The sequence below is a fragment of the Periplaneta americana genome, chromosome 12, assembly GCF_040183065.1.
Source record: "Periplaneta americana isolate PAMFEO1 chromosome 12, P.americana_PAMFEO1_priV1, whole genome shotgun sequence".
NCBI classification, from domain to species: domain Eukaryota; kingdom Metazoa; phylum Arthropoda; class Insecta; order Blattodea; family Blattidae; genus Periplaneta; species Periplaneta americana.
The window spans coordinates 46,668,817-46,691,041 of NC_091128.1; the positions used below are offsets into that span (position 1 = coordinate 46,668,817).

Sequence of the window (22,225 nt, forward strand, 5' to 3'; positions counted from 1 at the left end):
TATTTTGATTTAAAAAAACGTTTTCGTGCATTTCAAAATACGTATTTACATCAGTGATAATAAATAAATTCCTAAGATACAAAATTTATATGCAAAATACACTGATGTTTCACAGAAAAATAATAACGCTGCATAAATAATAATTACAATAAGAAAAAGTAGCATTATATCCCTTTTTTCCTTCAAAATAAGCTTTTACTTTATAAATTTAAAACTGGATCAAATGAACTATAATTTTTTAAGATTTATAAATTAAATTGATTAAAATCTCAAATAAAATAACTTAGGAGCCCTACACTGAAGTAAACAACCATATACAGACTTCAAGCTAGATTTTTTTTTAAATATATTTAGTTACTTAGAGTTATTTTTTCCTCTTGTAGTTTGAGTCACCTTCGCTGAACAAAAACCAACAGTAGTCCCCAATCATACTAGAATCCCACCTTCCTTGATGTTGTTGTTCCATCCTGTGTATATCTTGATGGAATCTTTCCCCTTGTTCATCGCTTACAGCTCTAAAGTTCTTTGGGAAAAAGTTGAGGTGGGATGTAGGAAATGTATTTTCAAATACATTTGACAGCCAAGCTTCCGGTAACTATGCAGGAGTTCTTGCACAAGCTGTTAGTAATTGTAAACCCACTGAAACACTTCCAAAGGCATTCCAAGCTTCTAGTTCCTCAACACTTAATTTTTTTTCGAAGCTCTTATCTTTCAAAAGTTTCCTAATTTGAGGGCCAACAAAAATTCCCTCTTTCATTTTAGCTTCACTGAGTTTCGGAAACATATTCCTTACATATGCAAAATCTTCTCCATTTTTATCCATAGCTTTAACGGAATTCTTCATTAAACCAAGCTAGATATGTAAAGGAGGAAGCAATAGACTACTTTTTCCGGTTTTACTAAAAAGACATACTTGATATTATGTTCTCTTGGGACATAGCTTTCTCTGGGAGGCCAGTCTTTCACTATATAGTGCTTTTCAGTCGCTCTAGTATCCCATAAACAGAGAAAGGAACGGTATTTTGTGAATCCACCCTGAAGTCTGAGCAATAAGGCGACAATTTTCAAATCTCGCAGTTTCCAGCAGTATGTTTTATATTGGATTGCATCTAGTAACATTGACAAATTTGTATAAGTTTCCTTCATATTCACTGAATACGCCACTGGAATTGATGGTTCAGTGTTTCCATTGTGCATTAACATTGCTTTTAAACTTATTTTGGAAGAATCTATGAATAACCTCCATTGCTCTGGGATGTGTTGAAATCCTAGTTCTTCCACTCACCCGTCTATATTTACATACGCGCACACAGAATATTTCATTATAAAATAATTCGAAAACCGTTCATGTCTCTTCCTGTACAATGAAATTCTAGTGTCTGGTACTAGCAGGTTTCATTGTTGCAGTCTAGACCCTAAAATCTCAGCTTGTTTAGTGATATTAAGATTTCTTATTAAGTCGTTCAGTTCACATTGTTGGATTAAATGGGGTTCTTTATGATGTTCTGAACTATAGGACGGATCAGAGGATGTTGATCGTTGAGTCAAGTCATCTGTTTGTTTTATTGGAAGACCCATTTCCTCCAATTATGAAGGTGGATTAGGAATAGGGAGTTTTGGTCCAGTCTTTTTGCAGATTGAACATTAGGGTATTCAATTTTAGATCTTGTTTTCTTTGAAAATTCCGTAATCTATGTTAAACAGAAATAAGTCTTCTGCATGGCTTGTCGGTTCACGCCAGATCATTGGAACTGCAAACGTCATACTTCGATTCTTCTCTCCATTCATCCATTTTATCAGTTTTGAGTAATAAGTTATGTTATGCAGCACACCTGGGGAGCCCACGATTTGTCCTCATCACACACATTGCATTCAAAATAGCAATAATATGCTTGTTTCAACTTATCTGATGAAGGCCGACGCTACGATTTTTCCGTAAATTCTCCACAAACGTAACAAAAGCTGTCCGGCGAAGTTACACACGCACGACGAGATTTTTCATTCTCAGAAAGCGTAAATGAACGCGAAGATAAACACTTAAAACTAGCGATACAACTTGTCACAAGCTCAAACAATTTTCAACTAATCCTAAAATGCAATCTATGTCACTCTAAAAGCCCACCCTCTCAGTGCTTTCTCTTGGTCTAGCGCCATAAAGCAATAACGTTATACAGATATTATACATATATATCGCCCACTACGCGCCTTATTAATGCAGACTCACATATTTGGAAGAACCTATTCCTTAAAATACACTTCTAGTATATTCTGAGCAACAATAAGTTATAAAACGTATGAATATACTGTGTAACCGTTTAAATAAAGTCCATAGTTCGATACCCGAGTTCTTTAGTAAATTCATTCTTCTTTTTTTTACAATTTCCAATTTTCCTCTTAGATGGTGCGTGATGGAAAATTCTCAAGTTTAGGTCCACTATCAGCACACAAATATTGATCTAAAATGACCATTTTCACCCTTGTGACAAAAACCTTGTTGACTAGTGTTATTATACATGTTAACATCAATTATTTTTGGAAAATCGAAAATTACCAGAACATTTTGGCTACAGATTTATTATTAATATAGACATCAAATCTCTTATGGATATAGAGGAAGCTGTTATATAAAATAATTGTACGCATAAATTTTTGTAGTAATCAACCAGTCATGTAGTATTACTTTAATTGTAATGGAACATGATGTAAATAAATGGTAAAAAAAACACACACACACACACACACACACACACACACACAAAAGCATTTTCTAGTCCTGACAAAGACTTTACCTCAAATCATTTTGTACTTTTCAATAGACAGTACAGGTTCTTAGTGAGATTATTCTCTTACGACTCGCACATTCGCCTTTATTAAAGCGGCTTGCAATTTAATTAGATTCTCGACTTCAGATCTGACGGAAGGCGCATATTTTTAAAGAAAGTAGGCTAATATTTTCGGAAGACAGCAAAATCAGGAACTTCAAGTAGTAACATTACGGCATAAAAAATAAACTTATAAGTTATATCTTAACAGCGACCGTATCTTGTATAATCTCCCATTTCCGCGCAATCAAAATGTCTCTGTAGACCCGTGAGACTGCAACGGCCACTGATTACCCTTGAAAATTGAGGAAAACGCAGAATCAGGTTACGTCCTTCAATAATTTCTTTGCCTTTTTATTAAAAGCCATCGCCTTATTCATTTGTTAAATTTATAGGTGGTTCATTTGATTATGTACCCAAGGGTATATGAAAAACCAGCAATGCGACATATGACTTTCATTTCTAAACGATTAATGGCTTGTGCAGCAAATGCTGCAAACTAAGTTCATTAGACGTTGAAATAAAAAAAAATTCAGATTTATTTTCAATGAAGAATACTAGACATTTCGAAAGTTATTTGCTTCCATAATAATGAACATATTCCCTCTGAATGGTTTTTTTATGCCAAATACTTTTTCTTGAACCTATCCACCTTCAGTTTTTGAGTTTCAATGCGAAAATGTAAGTAACAATGTCAGGACGATCAGTAAGTTTTTCATGTGGGAGTAAAGCAGTAGCTATTTCAGGTCATTGTGGATTGTAAGTGAAAGTTAAAAAAAAAATGTCTGGTTTGCTATGCTTTCGAACAATAGACATAGCATCCTGGTATAGCTGCTGCATGTAGAGCTTGAAATCTAGAGGGTAAAATCATTTTATCCTGCTAAGAGATCTTGCTGAAATATTCGGGAGACTACATAATTTTGTAGGCTTCTTATTTTATCAGTAAGTAATACTTTTTGGTCTTTCCTTAGGAACTGTAATTTTTGCGCTCTCTCGAGCCAATACTGAAGAGAATGACGCACATAGATATCTACACCACATCGCCATTAAGTATATGAAAAAGACCCAACCCTACTTGATTAATAACTATAAAAATATTTGATTTTTAATAAAAATGTATAAAGATATTTGATTTTTAACAACAATATTATTATCTTACGTAAGTTTTGTAGTTATATACTATATAGCCGCCACTCAGTAAATTATAGAAATGAAGATCTAATTTAAGATATTCTCTACATCTACTTCTATAACCGCAAGACATTTCACTTTCATATCATCAATATAGCATTAATATGAAATGAAAAGTAGTCACATCATGGCATTAACTATAATACTATTTCATTTCTAATGGTAATAATGTCATGAAACCACCTCAAGTTTTGTAGGTTTTAATATCCAATACACAGCTGTACTCAGAAATTTATACACCACAGAATTAGACCGGTAAATTAATTTTAGTAAGTCTTGAAGATTTTAATAACCAATTAAATTTGAGCTCTAAATATGTCAGCAATCCTGAGGGTCATGGCCTTCGTGTAATATCCTATTGTTTATTGTAGTGTGTGTTTTGTTTTATACTGAAATGCAATTAGTTACCAAAACTAACGAAAGATGGATTTTGGAAAATAGGAAAATTATGTAGACTAACGCTTCACTGAAAGTTACTATTTTTCTGAAAATCCTTGGATGCCAAGCTTCAAAATGAAGGCTCATTCATCAAAATCCGTTCAGCCGTTTTCCCGTAATTTCCATTACCAGTTCAAATTATATATATAGAAAAAGATAATTTAATTTAATTTATTGGTCTGACCCAATATTTTGGGTTTGCCCTGCGACACAGAATAGCTTACAGTAAAATTTAAAATGAAAAATTATATAAACAGGTTTCAGACAAAAGCGATTAAGACATAAGAAAAAAAATAGAACCAAGTATAATTTAAATTGAATGTACGACATAAAGATGCTGACGAAATATCGCTACAGAAAATTTTATAATGGTGGTGACGATGGAATCTGGAAGATCTCTCTTCAGCTTGTATTTTTCCCTCCAATTTACAAAGGCTTTCGGAATGGTGCCTCTCGCTCCGAAGAAGAGACCGGTAACTGTGATTTTTTCAATGTAGTATTTCGCTGATAGGTACTGAATCGTGGGCTCGTAGATTTTCTTTTTCTCTTCGTTCACTTCAGATGGTTGAGTACCTGAGATTTCAAATCTGATCGTAGGATCAATTATTTCGGCTGTCTGTTTATTCCTATTTATAGCTATGATATCGATCCTACGATTGCTCCCACCATCAGCAATACAATGAACTTCCTCGTGAACGCCTAGATTTTTGGATCGAAGTGCATCTGCGATCATAGACCGTATGGTGTTGTGACGTTTTATTCTGAGTACTTCTCCCTGTGGGCAACTCCCAAGCACATGTGGTAAAGTTTCATACTCACTGCAGTGCCTACAGTGGGTTGTGCCTGTAGAGCGACCAGGGAGAGAACGCACTGGTGCCACCATCGCAATCATTTTTAGCATTTCTCTCCACTCAGAACTTGATAATCCTTCATGCTTGATGATCCACGACGATCGATGACTATGCCACTGTTAATATTTTCTTTTTATAATTCATAGACTAGATACCTTGTATTAAGAGTTAATGACAAAGGCGAATTCTCACACACAATATTGTGTTAGCTATGTGAATGATAAATATTTCGATTGCAAAGTTTGAGGATTTTTGCAATTTTGTTTCGTGGGATATAAGTAGGTAAACACCATTTAACTAATCCAGTCCCATTAACTTAGCTTAAGCATCTAAAACTTGACGGCAGTAGCGATCTCTCTCGCAAGCTATACGAACAGACGCGGTATTAATTTACGGAAATGTAGGCAATCAGCTTGCTTGAGGCATTAAACTGGAGCTGGCGTATTGGATGGAAATTAATTTCTGCAGTACAATTTCTGAAGTGTCAAATTGTTATTAAATTTCTCGGTGGAAGGTTTAATTACCTACCATTTTATTGGTTTAATTTTTCTGAAATTAATCTCTTTGTTATATTATGCTTCTCCATTTAACTTTAGAAGCCACCGGCGTGGCTCAGTCGGTTAAGGCGCTTGCCTGCCGGTCTGAAGTTGCGTTCGGGCGCGGTTCGGGCGCGGGTTCGATCCCCGCTTGGGCTGATTAGCTGGTTGGGTTTTTTCCGAGGTTTTCCCCAACCGTAATGTGAATACAAGGTAATCTATGGCGAATCCTCGGCCTCATCTCGCCAAATATCATCTCGCTGTCACCAATCTCATCGACGCTAAATAACCTAGTAGTTGATACAGCGTCGTTAAATAACCAACTAAAAAAAATTAACTTTAGAATTATAGGACTTTCCTCGAAAATACAATTGTCAATCATTTTGTAGTTTTGTAGTTATTTATAGATTTCGTGTATTGCCTAAATATTTGGTCATACCAAAAGTTATATAGATAATAAATTAAACTCCTACGACGTCAATTAAATTGAAATGTTTTTGTCTCATTTTGACTTTTATAATGTATAAAAATAATAATATCCATGTCCTAAGATTCGAATCAAATACCGCGGCCTACATAATTTATTATGAAAACCCATGAGGGACTGGAATGCTTTACCTGCAGACTTACTAAAGGCTTTACCAACAACCAAAAATGTATTTAAAAATAGGCTTAAGGACTTTACTAATAGACGGTAATTATACACAGTATTTAAAGGGTGTAAATGATATGTTGTTATTGAAGTGTTGTATCAGTGAAGAATTATGTTGTGTCATTGAAGTGTGTTGTGTAAGTGAAACGTGTTCCTGTCAGTGAAGCTTTATAGTTTATAGTGGCAGTGCAAAGTATTTGAACAGTGAAATGTTTTTGAAGTGTTAGTGAAATCAGGATAGAATCAGTGAAATATGTCGTAGTTCCAGTGCAGTGAGTGAGTTGACAGCGAAATGAGTGTAATGTTGAAAGGTACTTGTGCAGATATGAACATATCAAACTCGTGGGTTTTAGTTCGAACTTAGGTTTAAGATACAAATTAGATTTATTTCAAATGTTATTTTAAGTGATCGTTTCATTTAATTTAGGATATTCCCTGTTGTTGTTGTTATTATTATTATTATTATTATTATTATTATAAATTATTGTTACTATTAATTATTAATATTAGCATTAATTGTATTTTTAATTTCAAGTTTTTTATTGTCATTATTGAGCGTAATTAGTTACCACTGCCACCGGGTATATACCCATTGCAGTGTGAATAAATACATACATATTGAAGAAGGGAAAAGGAAAGGAGATACCCCCTCCCATGTCCTTTACGCTTCGCCGCTTTTGAAACGAATACATAGTAAAGCATCAGTGGTGGATCTTAGGCGACCAGCGAGAGCCGAAAGCTATGATGCAAGCCTTAGTGCTGGACGCAACCCCCTCGGTGGCAGTGTAAAGAGCTGAGGGAAATCGCAAGATGTTTACAAAATAAAACAAAAACGCCTTATTAATATTATATTTATTTTGTATTTAGAAACATACTCAAGGTTGAACATAAAAATAAAGAAAAAATGTCTCAACAGTTATGAAGTAAAACATAATTAATGTGATAAGTGTGCCTGTTTTTCAGAAAGTAGACTTTAAAATCTTGCATAAGTATTGGACACACACAGTGATATCATGTTCAAATTCGGGATTTCTCGCTTTTGTTTTGAGGGCAATCATAAACGAGAAATTCTTCTTGCATGAATACGAGGTTGCAAATGTTATAAAAAAATTTAAGAGCTTCTTTTGCTAAACCGAGGTGTTCTTTTGATGCAAAACTGTTCAATGCTTTGCAAAAATATGGTCTAGTTTCAATATTCCATCAATAGTCTCATATTTCAATTTTCCTTCATATGTTTTTGGAATTTCAGCCAGTTGAACGCAGTGGATTCAGTAACCATCTGTACTCCGAAATTGTTTTGAGTTTATTTCGGAAAATATTAAAAAAGTTGATCTAAATGAGGGGTTGGAAAGCAATTGTGGATCATTAATGTTTAGGTGAGGGGTTTGGACTTTTTCCATTGCTGGTTGTCACAATCAAAAATTAAGACACAACGTTTCGAAGGGTGGTTCTCCCTTCGTCTTCATTTTTTAGTTCCCTTTGTGTGTCTTTCATAAATTTTTTAACTACTTCACGCCCATCTTCTTTATTCCGTTTGGTTTAGTGCCAACATACTGCTAATGACTTCGGGTTTTTCTTAATTAAAATCTCCACCGAAGCAAGGAATCAACGATCAGTCATACAGAATAGCTGTACGTAACGATCCCAACAGTAGGTTTTTTTTTCCTTTCTCTCCTTCCTTCCACCTGAAGACGAAGGGAGAACCACCCTTCGAAACGTTGTGTTTTAATTTTTTATTGTGACAACCAGCAATGGAAAAAGTCCAAACCCCTCACCTAAACACTCAAAAAGTTGTTGTTTAAATTCGTACGTCGGGTAGTATCCTCTGATTCAGAGTGAAATTATAGTTGTTTGCGATTTTACAGGGATTTGAATTTTTCTAATGGAGTCGAGAACTGGTACGGTAGTGGGAGAGGGTTCCAAACTAAGATCTCGCTCAAAAGTGGGTCGTTTGGGAACCACTGCCTTATACAGTACAATCCGTCACTCAGCAATGCTTGCCTTCAGGTCTACTCGCATCGGTCCGATACATATCTTCTCTGCCGGGGAATGTGGAGTGGGGAGTTGAGGGGTAGTCTGTAGCAGGGCTATAGAAGGAAGGGCTGGCTCATAGCGAGTCGGAAAGTGATGCTGTCCTCCCAGCCGCTGTGACGTCATCACGGTACACAGCAAGTCCGCTCACAAATACAACGTAAAACTCCGTTGCAATAAGTGCTGGAATTATCGACCAAAAATAGGGCTAAAATCAACATCCCTCAATAACAAGTTATAAAATTAAACCCTAGGCATATGGCCTGTTTCATTCAATATTTTATAAACGCTAGTTGTCTTTAAAGACTTCAGTTTTAACAATTTCGTCGCTTTTCAAACTGATGTGCCTACTGAGCTATTGCTTCTTTCTTAAATATTTTTTGGTAGACTTTTATTTCCTTTCACGTGTCACATTTCCCTGCTGATTAAATTTTATATCCTAGGTCAAGGAGAGGCATTCCTTCATACATGGACAAGGTTGCTATATAGTATGGGACATGTGGACTGAAGCTGCGCGCCAGAACACATCAATGACGATAATGATAATTAGACTATTATTATAATATTAGTATTGTTAAATATTATATTATATTATGTATTATAATCATATTATAAATATACGTGACTGCTGGGTTTGCAGTGAAAGATCTGCCCTTGGGCAAAAAATCAATCAAGAATGAATATTATATCAGGAATAGAGCGTATTAAATGGACAGACAAAATAAGAAATGAAGCTGTGCTAGAAAGAGTGGATGAAGAAGAATAACGCTGAAACTAATCAGGAAGAGAAAACGAAATTACCTGCGTCACTGGCTAAGAAAACTGCTTACTGAAAGAAGTAAAGCTCGGGACAGAAGATATCAGATTATAACATTAAGATATAGGGAAGAGACTAAGAAGGCGGAAAATAGGGGAGATTGGATAATTTTGGGTTTGCAGTGAAAGATCTGCCCTGATACAGAAAACTCTGAATGACTGTATATTATTATTATTATTATTATTATTATTATTATTATTATTATTATTATTATTATTATTATTATTATTATTATTATTTCGATAACCAATAATTTCACTCCTGGTGGAAGTGCATGAAATCAAAGGGTTTTAAATAATCAGTTAACTACATTATATGGAAATAATGGAACAAATGTTTACCTTTTGCTAAGTAATAGTTAAAGATGTATATTGGTGGCAGAGTAATCTATTTTCATAAGATTGGTAAATTATCAAGTACATTTCATTCTATAATGATTCAGCTTATTTTATTTTTTAACTCATCTAATGAAGTTGCTGTTTTCTAAATGACTTCATCCACTTGGCATTCTTCTTAGCGCTGTTCCTCAGGAATTCTGCTCTCTGCCCCCGATTCAAGGACCTCAATCTCACAAATGTTCTCACACGTGCATATAGTTTGATAGCCTCGGAGCACACGTTTGAAAACTTAGTTTCTAGCAATATTTTGAAACGTTGTATTACTTGTTGCTCTTTGTCAATGGAGTTCCCGTGCATAGTTTTAAATTCAACTTCAAACATTTGTATAAAATTAAAATTAATAACAAGATTAGTTTAACGACTAGGATAACAAATCAAGGCGTAAAACAAGGTTGTCCGCGTCTCCTTGTTTTATATATATATATATATATATATATATATATATATATATATATATATATATATATATATATTAATGCACTTATTAAGGATTTGCAAATTGATTTGGCCACACATTTTATTATCGATAACAAACCCCTTAATACTCTGCTCTACGCAGATTATTTAATTATTATATTAGCTAACACCGAAGACAACTTACAAATGGCAATTCATAGGCTATATCAAAAAGAAAAAGAGTACAATTTAGAAATTTCTATACACAATACAAAAACCATGGCCTTTATTGGTAAAAATTCTATAAGAACTGAAATAGTTATCAATAACTTAGGAGTAGAGCAAGTAAATGCTTTTACTTACCTTGGCAGTAATCTCTCCTATATTCATTCTCCAGATATAGATAATAAATTAGCCAAATTTCAACAGCTGCTAACAACAATTGAGGAGTTTGCCGGAAGAAGGGCGTATACGTCAATATGGCGAATTGAGATATATGCAATCTAAAATTTTAAAACGCACCTGAATAAAATGTTATACACGCACGCAGCCCTGTCCTGCAGGTATGTACAGTACAATCAAAACAAAATTTCGCTACTATAATTATTCACTTCATTTTAAACCATTTTCCCGAAGAAGGGCGTATAGGTCTATCCGCCTTTCTTCCGGCAAAGCCCTCAATTAGAAATACACTGTTTAAGAAGATCCGGCAAGACACAATTTTGAAATTCTACAAAACAAAGGCCATTCCAACTTTGCTATATGGATCAGAAGCTTGGACTCTAACAACTAGTCAACTGAAAAGAATAGAAGCAGCTGAGATGAGATTACTAAGACCGCTAGCAGGCTACACTATGACCATAAATATAATGAAGGCATCCGACAAGAACTAAATATCGCAGCCATTACAGAGACAATCGACAAGTATCGGAGCAACTGGCATGAGCATGTTCTACGGATGCCGAATGATAGACTACCCAGGAGATTATTAAATTACAGACCCCTTGGATACCGAGATCGTGGACGCCCGAAGAAGCGATGGAGAGCTTTTCACCTGAGTCGGAACAGGCCAAATGACCTAATCCTGATAGCTATTGATGATGATGACATTTGTATAGTTTTTTTTCCACTCTTCGGAAGGTTTAGTTAATCCACCGTAAGACAAAATCCCTACCCAAGTGTTTATAAAAAAATAATTTTCTTGTATGTAAGAACCAAACCAGAAGATTTATTACCAATAAGAAATCTGAGTGCAAGGAGTAAGCAGGAAATAATTTAAAAATATGCAGCTGAGAGAAGTAAGCTTGTTTTTCAGTATTTTATTGCTTGACTGCAAAGTTTAAACACTGTATTCTAAAACATTTACCTTTCTCTTCAGTAAATAAATTTGTTTTCCGCGTTCATCACACTTCAGACAATGTACTTCAGACACTACAGACGTTTCTTCAGATCCCTGTGTAATATTTACATATTCTGAGCTGCCGGTATTAGGTTCTAATCTTGGCTTCTTTGGACTCAATGTCTGAAGGTGATTAAAAGCAGCTTTTCGAATATTTCTCTTTTGATATCTATCTTCTCGGTTTGAGTCACTTGCAGCCTTGGAACTTGGAATATTTAGAGATGAGAGCGCATTTTTCTTCAATATCTTCCTTTCTTTTAACCCCAAAAGCCTGTTCTTCATATCATCTTCATAATCGGTCACACTTTCGAAATGATCACTACAGATACGTGCACACTTAATATTCACTTGGTCCTGCCTCTGACACTTGCTTTCCCACTCTTTAGCTAAAAGCACATCTTTCGGAAAACAGTGATAAATTACTTCGTGAGTGTGACGAGAGTCATTCGAACAGTTCGCTACAGCACAATTCACCATTTTTAAACTTAAAATACTATCATTAATAATTTAATTATTATTATTATTATTATTATTATTATTATTATTATTATTATTATTCAATACATAAAGAACTGTAATATACGCTAATTACATAACCAAATAGGCCTATATTACGAAACGGTGCACGTGAACTTGAATTACATTCAACACTCGTAACTCTGCAACCCTCACCGAGACCAACTGTACCGCAGTGACGTCAGAAAGTGGTGGGGTGGCTAGAGGGAGAGACTCAAGGCGGCAAGCTGAACAACAAAGCATTGAGCCAGCCCTTCTTTCTATAGCCCTGGTCTGTAGTGCCTCAATTGAGATATTGACGCCTTAAGACTGTGCTGGAACAAATGCTAACTAATAAAACGTTTTGTGACTTAGGAGAGATAAAATAATGATTCTGAGACAAGCTTCCTGAGACTGTCTTGCTTTCTTCTACCATTCTCATTACACCATTACTCTGTCAGATGCTTTTCCAATTCATTGCGGTCTAAAGAAAGGAGATGCACTATCACCTTTAATTTTTTACTTTTCTGTAGAGTTTGGAGCAGCCGTGGCGAGAACGTGACTCGCGAGACATTGTGGCTCGCACTGATAGCTCTGCATTTCTCTTCCTTCCTACCTTCCCCAACCCCCACCCCCACCCTCTCACTCACTGGAGTCAAACTCCGTTCCATTTGTATTTGTCTCTGACTTGCGAGTGGCGTTTGTCTCTCTGGAAACCATGTACCTCTACAAAAACGAAAGTTTCAAGTAGGATGAGAGGACGCATTTTTTTGCTGCCAATATGATGAGAATATTAAATGTATGATTTGTTCACAAGTATTGCGAGGAAAACGGTTGTATAACATAAAACGGCATTATACTACATGTCACTAACGAAACATTAAACGTTTAAGTATTATTATTATTATTATTATTATTATTATTATTATTATTATTATTATTATTGTCGTCATCATCATCATCATCATCATCTCTGTACGTCGATCCATTTCAGCAGATGTACGAATAATGCGGTTAGATCTTCAATTTAAACTCACAGATTTACAATGTTATGTCAAATGAAACCTAGATGTAAGGACTTGACAAATGTTGAACTTTCAAATCTTTGCAAAAAATAAATATCCGAAGCTTCGTTCTTTCGCTTGCTCTGTTGAAGCCATGTTCGCTACAACTTACGTTTGTGAAAAATTACTTTCAACAATTAAAATAGTAAAAGCCAAATTTAGATCACGACTGACAGACAAATACTACTGGCAGTAAGTGACATAATTCCTGATTTTGAAACTTTGTCGCAGAGACATTGTGAAGTCAGTTTTAGGTTGTGATATTGTTAATTTATTGTTCATTTCTTTCTTCGTTACACGTACTAAACATTAGTTTGTAGCCTTGTACTGTATAAAATTATATTTAAGTGCTTGACGTAAGGAAAATGAAAATCCGTTAATAAGTCAGACAGTTGCTTCACTTCCCCTTCGGATGTCCGCCTCTCTCTATAGGTGCTATGCACATTGCAGATTACACAGTGGCTCGGCGCACGATCACATTTTCGCCACGGCTGGTCTAGAGTATGTCATGAGGAAAGTCCAGAATAACAGAGAGTTTGAATTTGAACAGGTTACATCAGCTGCTTGTCTATGCTGATGACGTGAATAAGTTAGAAGAAAATCCACAAACTGTTAGGGAAAACACGGGAAATTTACTTGAAGCAAGGAAAGAGATAGGTTTGGAAGTAAATCCCGAAAAGACAAAGTATATGATTATGTATCGTGACCAGAATATTGTACGAAATGGAAATATAAAAACTGGAATGTTATCCTTTGCAGACGTGGAAAAATTCATATATCTTGGAGCAACAGTAACATATATAAATGACACTCGGGAGGAAATTAAACACAGAATAAATATGGGAAATGCCTGTTATTATTCGGGTGAGAAGCTTTTGTCATCTAGTCTGCTGTCAAAAAATCTGAAAGTTAGAACTTATAAAACAGTTATATTACCAGTTGTTCTGTATGGTTATGAAACTTGGACTCTCATTTTGAGAGACGAACAGAGGTTAAGAGTGTCTGAAAATAAGGTGCTTAGGAAAATATTTGGGGCTAAGAGGGATGAAGTTACAGGAGAATGGAGAAAATAACATAACGCAAAATTGCTCTCATTATATTCTTCACCTAACATAATTAGGAACATTAAATCCAGACGTTTGATATGGGCGGGGCATGTAGCACGTATGGGCGAATCCAGAAATGCATATAGAGTGTTAGTTGGGAGGCCGGAGGGAAAAAGACCTTTGGGGAGACCAAGACGTAGATGGGAGGATAATATTAAAATGGATTTGAGGGAGGTGGGATATGATGATAGAGACTGGATTAATCTTGTTCAGGATAGGGACCAATGACGGGCTTATGTGAGGTTGGCAATGAACCTCCGGGTTCCTTAAAGGCCAGTAAGTAAGTACGTAAATAATAATAATAATAATAATAATAATAATAATAATAATAATAATAATAATAATAATAATAATATAAAATTAAAACAATATTTTTAATTATAATAGTAGGACAACTTTATATAAGTAAGTAAATAGTATGCTGTTTGTTTTACTTGTATCTATTAATATTCATCACTAATCAGTGATAAAATATACTGTGAAAGTACTAGAAGAATTACAATGAAAATTTAAGAGTATTTTTAGAGTAACAAATGAAAGATTACGTCATTGCCATAAAAATTACGTCTGTATACTGAATGTCGACATAAGTAGTTAAAATAATAATAATAATAATAATAATAATAATAATAATAATAATAATAATAATAATAATAAGCGAAATTATGGAAAAAAAAACAGCAGTATGTCTGGATATAATGTGTCAAGACTTGAAACGAAACGACGAAATTTTGTAAGAATTCAAAGTAAATATAGCAACAAATGAAACGAATTGGATTGAACATATAAACCGAATGTCCACATCGAGATTGCCAACATTAAAAATGAAATAATTTCCAAATTAAAGAAAAGAGACTGTCTGACCAATTAAAAGCCTGGCGAATGGATTCTGAGGCCAGTAAAGGCTGGTTCACAATAAACCGGGAACGACAACCAGAATGAAAACGAGAAGCAGAGGACATGAATATGACAATTTTTTATTCACAATAAACTGCGAACGTAGACGACTATGCATATCGATATGCACGTCATAACGATATGTAAAGTCGATATTACGAATTATGATGTTATTTGTGTATAATTGACCAATGGCGTTCTCTCATGAGTACAAGGCAGCCAACATAAACACAGATTAACCAACTTCGAAATTTCAACTGAAACATTTCATTAGGTACGCTACTATAAATATGCCCATGCATCTTTATTATCACAACCCATTTTAAGTCTACCATAACGTAAAATAATTAGAGAAGAAACATTTGTAATAGAACAAAAATGAACACAACAGTAGTTATTGAATTGAAGCATGAATATTTAATGTGTAATGCAACCAATATAGTAATAAAATATGATTCACTTACGATCGGTGTTCAAAGATTGAAAGCCACGTATTCTCCTTCATTTTCTCATCTTTATACGAGGCGCGCCGCTTATCGTAAACGTAAGGATTTTCCTCAACACTCAATATTAGAATCTCATCAAATAGAACTTCCTCCATGATGCACAGCACAGAACAAAATAATGTGTGTGTATATGTGTATATATATATATATATATATATATATATATATATATATATATATATATATATATATATATATCATTGTTCACGGCCTTCTTGCTACAAAATATAAAACGACAAAATAGCTTTTAGATGGCAATAGAATGAATCTAGTGGGCTGTGATCGGAAACGTGAACGCCAAAGTTGAAACTTGGCCAACTTTCCGTTCCCGATCCCGGGCTCCGGCAAGCTTTTCGTTAATTGTGAATGCTCACATTGAAATGTACACATTTTAAAAATTTTACAGTTTTCGTTTTCGTTCCGATTCTCGTTTCCGGTTTATTGTGAACCAGCCTTAATAGGTCAACAGTTGCCTATATCCTTGAAAACTGAATGTTATTGACATTGTGAATTATGATTATGACGATAATAATACAATAATGAAACAATAACGACAGTAATATTTCTCCTTTTCTTTACAGATTTTGTAGTGGAAGATATTCTTGCCAAGATACTGCCAGGCCTAAGACAGAGAGAGACCTTGAACACACAGCACATATCCAAGAAAGAAGATCTTTCGCCTTTTTATTTTATGAGGCTTCTAGGAGTAGGTTCTTGAAGATATATCAGTGTCTGTTAAGTGAGGGCCGCGCCATATTTGAACCGTGCGATCGATACGAAAAGTGTGGACAGAAATTCCTCCAAAATGTGCAATGTGTTTTCATTCCCGTTTGTATAATAATACTAATCTCTTATAATTACAAAAACCTTTAAAAATTACGTGTGTGAAACTTGTGTCCTTTTATTTCGCTTGCTTAACGAGTGTTAATACACAAAACTACGTCAATAATTACTCGCAGGCGTAACAATAGTGAGAATAATATCATTTTAAACGCATTTTTTTAGATTTTATAATTGGAAGTGCTGATAATGATATCAACAATTTGATTTTTATGCAGTAAGCGTGAATATACGTGATAAAAAAGACAAAAAATGAATAGTTTCTGGAAGAAATAAATGTAATTAAACGTGTTAAATTTTCGTGAGATGACGACGGCATTGAAATAGCAACAATAGTGAGTTAGCTGAGCTAGGTTGGAACAGTGCAGACTGCGCCATGATGCTGGTGTGCTACATCGTGGGAGGGATCCTGGTGTCCCTGGTGGCCCTCTACCTTTTCCTTGAACTACACTACTTCCTGCGGATGTGTCTCTGCGTCATCATAGCCAGGTTCTTCAAGACCAAGATCAAGATACTGGACGACACTTACATTCACGGTAAGAAGATAGTTTTCATTTCTTCATATAAGAATAATCTGGAATTAACTTGAATTATTATTTTAACAGATTTAGTACATTTACTGTTTATTACAAATATTTCTGACTTTGAGATGTCAGACTTCCAAGGTGATTGGGTTATTAAGTGTTCAGTTTCAGTTTTTTTATTTCCGCGACGATTCTGAACTATATTTAACGCTTTAATTTTCAGGATATCGTAACTCAAAAACTTAAGGATGATACCTTTAAACAGCAGTTAAGTTTTGTTATTTATTGTATTTCAGACTAATGAATCAGTATTTGATCATATACGAATAGAGGTTTATATACTAGTTCTGGGTCTTCCAGAGCGTTTTTGGAAGTGGCACTTTACTATACAAAGTGGACCGTAATTAATGTCATTAATTTTAGGGGGTTATTGTTTGAGATATTTCTAACAAAAAATTTAACACAATTCTGCTCGTTTTGTTTTATACGAAACATTTCATAGCGTATTTTGGCAAAGCCGTTGATTTAAGGTGTAGGCCTACATCGACTCTTAGGATAAAAACCCAAATTTTTTCTTTAATGTCTTTCAAACTTTGGTGACATGATTCTTGGGAGTAAACTAAGCAGTTTATATAATTAAAGGTTAAAAATCGAATTTGGGAGCCCAAATAAATTTTTCTTTTCGAAAAATATTAACAAAATTTTGGATCGACATAACGCCAATAGAAATTGACCTAAGATAAAACTTCCTTCGTCAAAATGGTCCTCTACATATGGAGAATATTACATACTAAAATTATTTATTTATCTTGAACCAGTCAGAAGATATGCCACATTATATGAGCACCATAGGCGAAGTTATGGGAGGCACTAAAAGATATAATAAGAAAACGGAATGTCAGCACTAGGTTGTGCATAGAAATCATAGACGTAAACAAACGTCACATCGGTATTACTGTAAATTCTTGTTTCTCTTTCCATTTTAGAATACAGAAATAAAAGGTTTTGATACCCGTTTTGAGGTCAGACGGTTCCCTTTCAGGGTGGGAGTTGCTCCTGCTTTGAAGAACATTAATAACAATATTAAAACAGTAGTAGATAAACCTCCTGTCTCTCTCACGTTCGCACACGCTGCATTTTGAATTTGGAGCTGCATATTGAACAGTTTGAATTCGAATTCCATTCCAGCCAATTAGAACAAGGTATTGAGTGAGGTTACACAATTATGTAACTGTCCACTTTCATTAGCGCCATCTCTCGGGAATTATCGGAGTTGTCTAGTGTGGATTTTGTTGTTGTTGTTGATGATGATAAGAATTCCACAAAGAGTTTGTAATATATAACTAGAGACACCAACGGCGCTAGTTTCGCGTACAAAATTGAACCGCTGTTCGGCCGCCATTAAAGGGAGTTGATGCTTCGCCGGGAGTGCGAGCAGTTCATGCTTATTGAGGAGTACGAATAAATATAAGTACACTTGAAGGGAAATAATAAGAAAATGGTGAAATACTGCGCCGCAAATATTTGTTCCAACATAGCCACTATTATAGGATGCTCAGGAAAGCATGCATATCTTAATATTTGAAAGAATGTTCCAAATGCAGTTCCTCCTTTGAATGTGTTTACAGAATTTAATCAGGTTTATAAGGTTGGTTTCCACAATGTCTGTGAGGGTTAGGTGCCATCATATTACAGTGGATTATAATGCAGAGTGCATAAGAAAATCCTCAGACTTTATCTGTCTAAAACTGTTTTGTTTCACAATAAATGAATTAATCATGTAATTTCCGTATTGTACGGTATGTACTTCTAGTTTTTGGTTGTATTAAATGCAAAGAAATTAGTGAAAATATAGCTGATGGCCTAGTTAGGCCTATTATTACCACTACTACTAGGTCTACTATGACTACTACTACTAGGCCTACTATAATCACTACTACTTGTAGGTCTATTATTACCACTACTAACTAGGTCTCAATACTACTAGGCCTACTAATAACACCAAAACTAGCCCTACTATTACCACTACTACTAGGCCTACCATTACCACAAAAACTATTCCTATCATTACCACAAAAACTAGGCCTACTATTACCACTAATACTAGGCCTACTATTACCACTACTACTAGGCCTACCATTACCACAAAACTAGGCCTACTATTACCACTAATACTAGTCCTACTATTACCACTACTACTAGGCCTACTTTTGCCACAAAAACTAGACCTACTATTACCACAAAAACTAGACCTACTACTACCACTACTACTACACCTACTATTACCACTGCTACTAGGCCTACTATTACCCCTACTACTAGGTCTATTATTACCACTACTACTAGACCTATTATTACCACTACTCCTAGGCCTACTATTACCGCTACTAATTGTATTAAAAAGTCTGTACTGACCTCTAACTTGGTGGTCATCAACTACACAATGAATATATTGTTTTATAATAAAATTGATTCTCATTATATTTTAAATCTGTTTCCAGATTTTTTATGATCTCATATTTCACCACTAAATATTTTCTAAGCACCATATACCTTCCTCTTCCTTTGCATGAAATATTACAGTAAATATGCATTAGTATGTCCTTAAAACAATACTAGTAATACTGAAAATTAATGCTGACATTGCCATTATTCAATATTTCACATAATTGTCCCGAGTGTAATGGGTGATTTAATTTATTTTTTAGAATATCGCCAAGGATGAACCATTATAATACTTTAATAAATATAGCGCTCCTCTGCATTCATGTTTATTTCATCACGACTCATCCTTTGTAAAAGATGTTTAAAACAGTGTCTATCACCAGGCTACATCAATGTATTGTGGTACTGTTTTCGAATTTTGCGCCGCAAACACTCCCTTTAATGGCGGATTCTAGCCGATTCAATTTGTGACATTTTTCTTGCCTGCCACTCACGGGTATGTGTCTCTAGTAAGTATTACAAACTCTTTGGAATTCCACAAAAATATCGATAAATTTGAGAAAACCGATATATTATACGATGTATTGAATCAAAATTTTGGCATCGATGTATCGCTATATCGAAATGAAAATGTCGGTATCTTGTAAAAACCTATATATCGTTCCCATTTCTAGTTGAATTGAATGTTTTACTAAATTCATAGGGAAGTGCTTTCATTGTCATTCAAGAAATAGGCTAACTACTACAGCATTTTTGAAGTGCTACAAAAGTTTCCTGATGTTGCATTCAGTGTTTTTAGCATGTGAAATAATGTGATGTGTTGAGTTCGCATGTTAAGATAATTATCGAAGTTCTCTTGTTTATTTATAGAAGTTGCCAAATGATTGATTTGGAAGTAGTTTGAACGTAATGCGCGTTACGAGACTTCATTTCTTTATGAAAGCAGTTTAACAACTCTGTCAGTTTAAAATCATATTAAATTCAAGAACTTACTTCGAGAAACCTAATTTTTAGATTTTAGAGCCTGGAAATCAGAGAATTAGCAGTTACATATTGTCCAAAAAATGCTGTAATGATTGTACAGGGACATCACTTTATTTTTACCAACATTTTTAACATTAACCTGGCTATACTCGGAAACACTGTTCCCCCCTTCCATTACAGGAGTTTGATGTTACTAGTGCAATATGTAAACAAATCATTTTACTAGGTATAGGAGGAGAGAAAAGTAGTGTATCCACTTATGTTGTAGGGAAATACGATATTACGATTTTCAGTTTGATCATCACTTTTACGATATTTATCAAAATACAGTAGAGTAGTAACATTTTTTTTCAAAAACTCAACTTTTCAGGCGGCTATGTTCGTTATGTAATGTTTACTTTATTTAGCATATTAATTATAGGTGTTAACATACAATATAGAGAGTGCATTTAAATTGAGGGGGTCATAGGTGAAGGGCTGTAAGTGCACTTAAGTTACTTTTGAGAAAATTGGGTTTAAATATTTAAGCTTTCGTAAAATCGGTGAAATTTTTATTTAAATTTTAATGTGTGATGCGATTAAAATATCCCTTTGCCACTAAAATTTTAGATACTTTTGCTTACACTGGATGCACTTAACTCATGTTATTACAAATGTCACTAGCATTCCTTTGCTTCTAGCCACCTCAATTCAAAAAAAGCTAATCTCAATTTTTAAACAAATTGCTGAAAATGGTCGCCGTTCATTACAATGCAGGCTTCAATTCAGTACGCATATTATTAAAAACATTTTGAAGCATATTCTCTGAAATTGAATTTATCGTTTCTTGAATATAATTTTTAGTATGATATTATTAATATAGGTTCTTTCTTCTATAGAAAACGCAATCATATTCATGAAACACACTATATACTGCAGTGTTTACTTCACTGCTTGAAGACTTCGAATGCAACAGCGGCCGTAAGTTTGTGTGTCTGACGGGAGCAAGGACATTAGTGAAGGGTGAGAGTGAAGTACATTCAGAAATGCAGGTACAATAAAAATGCAAGTAAAAATAAAATGATGTCCCTGTACAAAGCATGTATAGGCCTACAGTAGAAATTATCCATTGCTGGTTTTATTTTGCTGTTCAGTCTTGACGGTAATAAAATGAAATGCAGTCCAACATAAATTACGTTTACATCTACTGACGCATCCTAATATATATAGTATACCGTAATGACTGAGTGATGTCCCATATATACTTCTTGTAAGAAGTTAATTTAGATTTTAGTATCTATGACGTTATGTCTTGTGACAAAGTCGTTAATAGAGCTAAAAAGAAAAATTCTATTTCCTTCTCTGGACTCGTCTCTTCATTATCGTCAGCAATTATTCCCACTGAGAGCTATAGGCTATCAGATGTCTCAAAGGTATGTGACAAAGCATGGTTAAGTTCCCATGCTGGCTGTAGCTCTGACGACGAAATAATGTTTATAATTAGGGACCGGAGTTTTATGTAATTAGATATCATATTCCTTTCAACCTAACCGTATATAAATAACAAATCTTTGCGAATCTTGTAATTACCATTAATATATTAAAATTTGATACTACATATTTTTACATATTTACCCTACATTACATATTATGACTTGGTATTACATAAATCTACATATTTAGGGGTTTTATTCATTTTAACTTCTCTAGAAGGAAAAAAAAAATTCTGCTGGGGAAGTTTACAATTTGAAGTACACAGATTAAAAAAAAAAAGCCTTTTCACCTACCCAAGAAAGGATATATTTCGGGACGAAACATAACGTCCTTAGTTCCAGGAAGTAATAGAGGCACTCA

General features: G+C 34.5%; 1 protein-coding gene across 1 annotated transcript in view; it reads left to right on the forward strand.

Moving 5' to 3' along the window:
* Positions 1-22,225, forward strand: part of LOC138710379 (protein THEM6-like) — a 292,209-nt gene that overhangs the window by 88,706 nt on the left and 181,278 nt on the right. The window contains exon 2 of the mRNA XM_069841259.1: positions 16,181-16,975. Coding sequence (XP_069697360.1) covers positions 16,816-16,975 — 160 coding nt within the window. The 5' untranslated portion in view covers positions 16,181-16,815. The remainder of the gene's footprint in view (positions 1-16,180; positions 16,976-22,225) is intronic.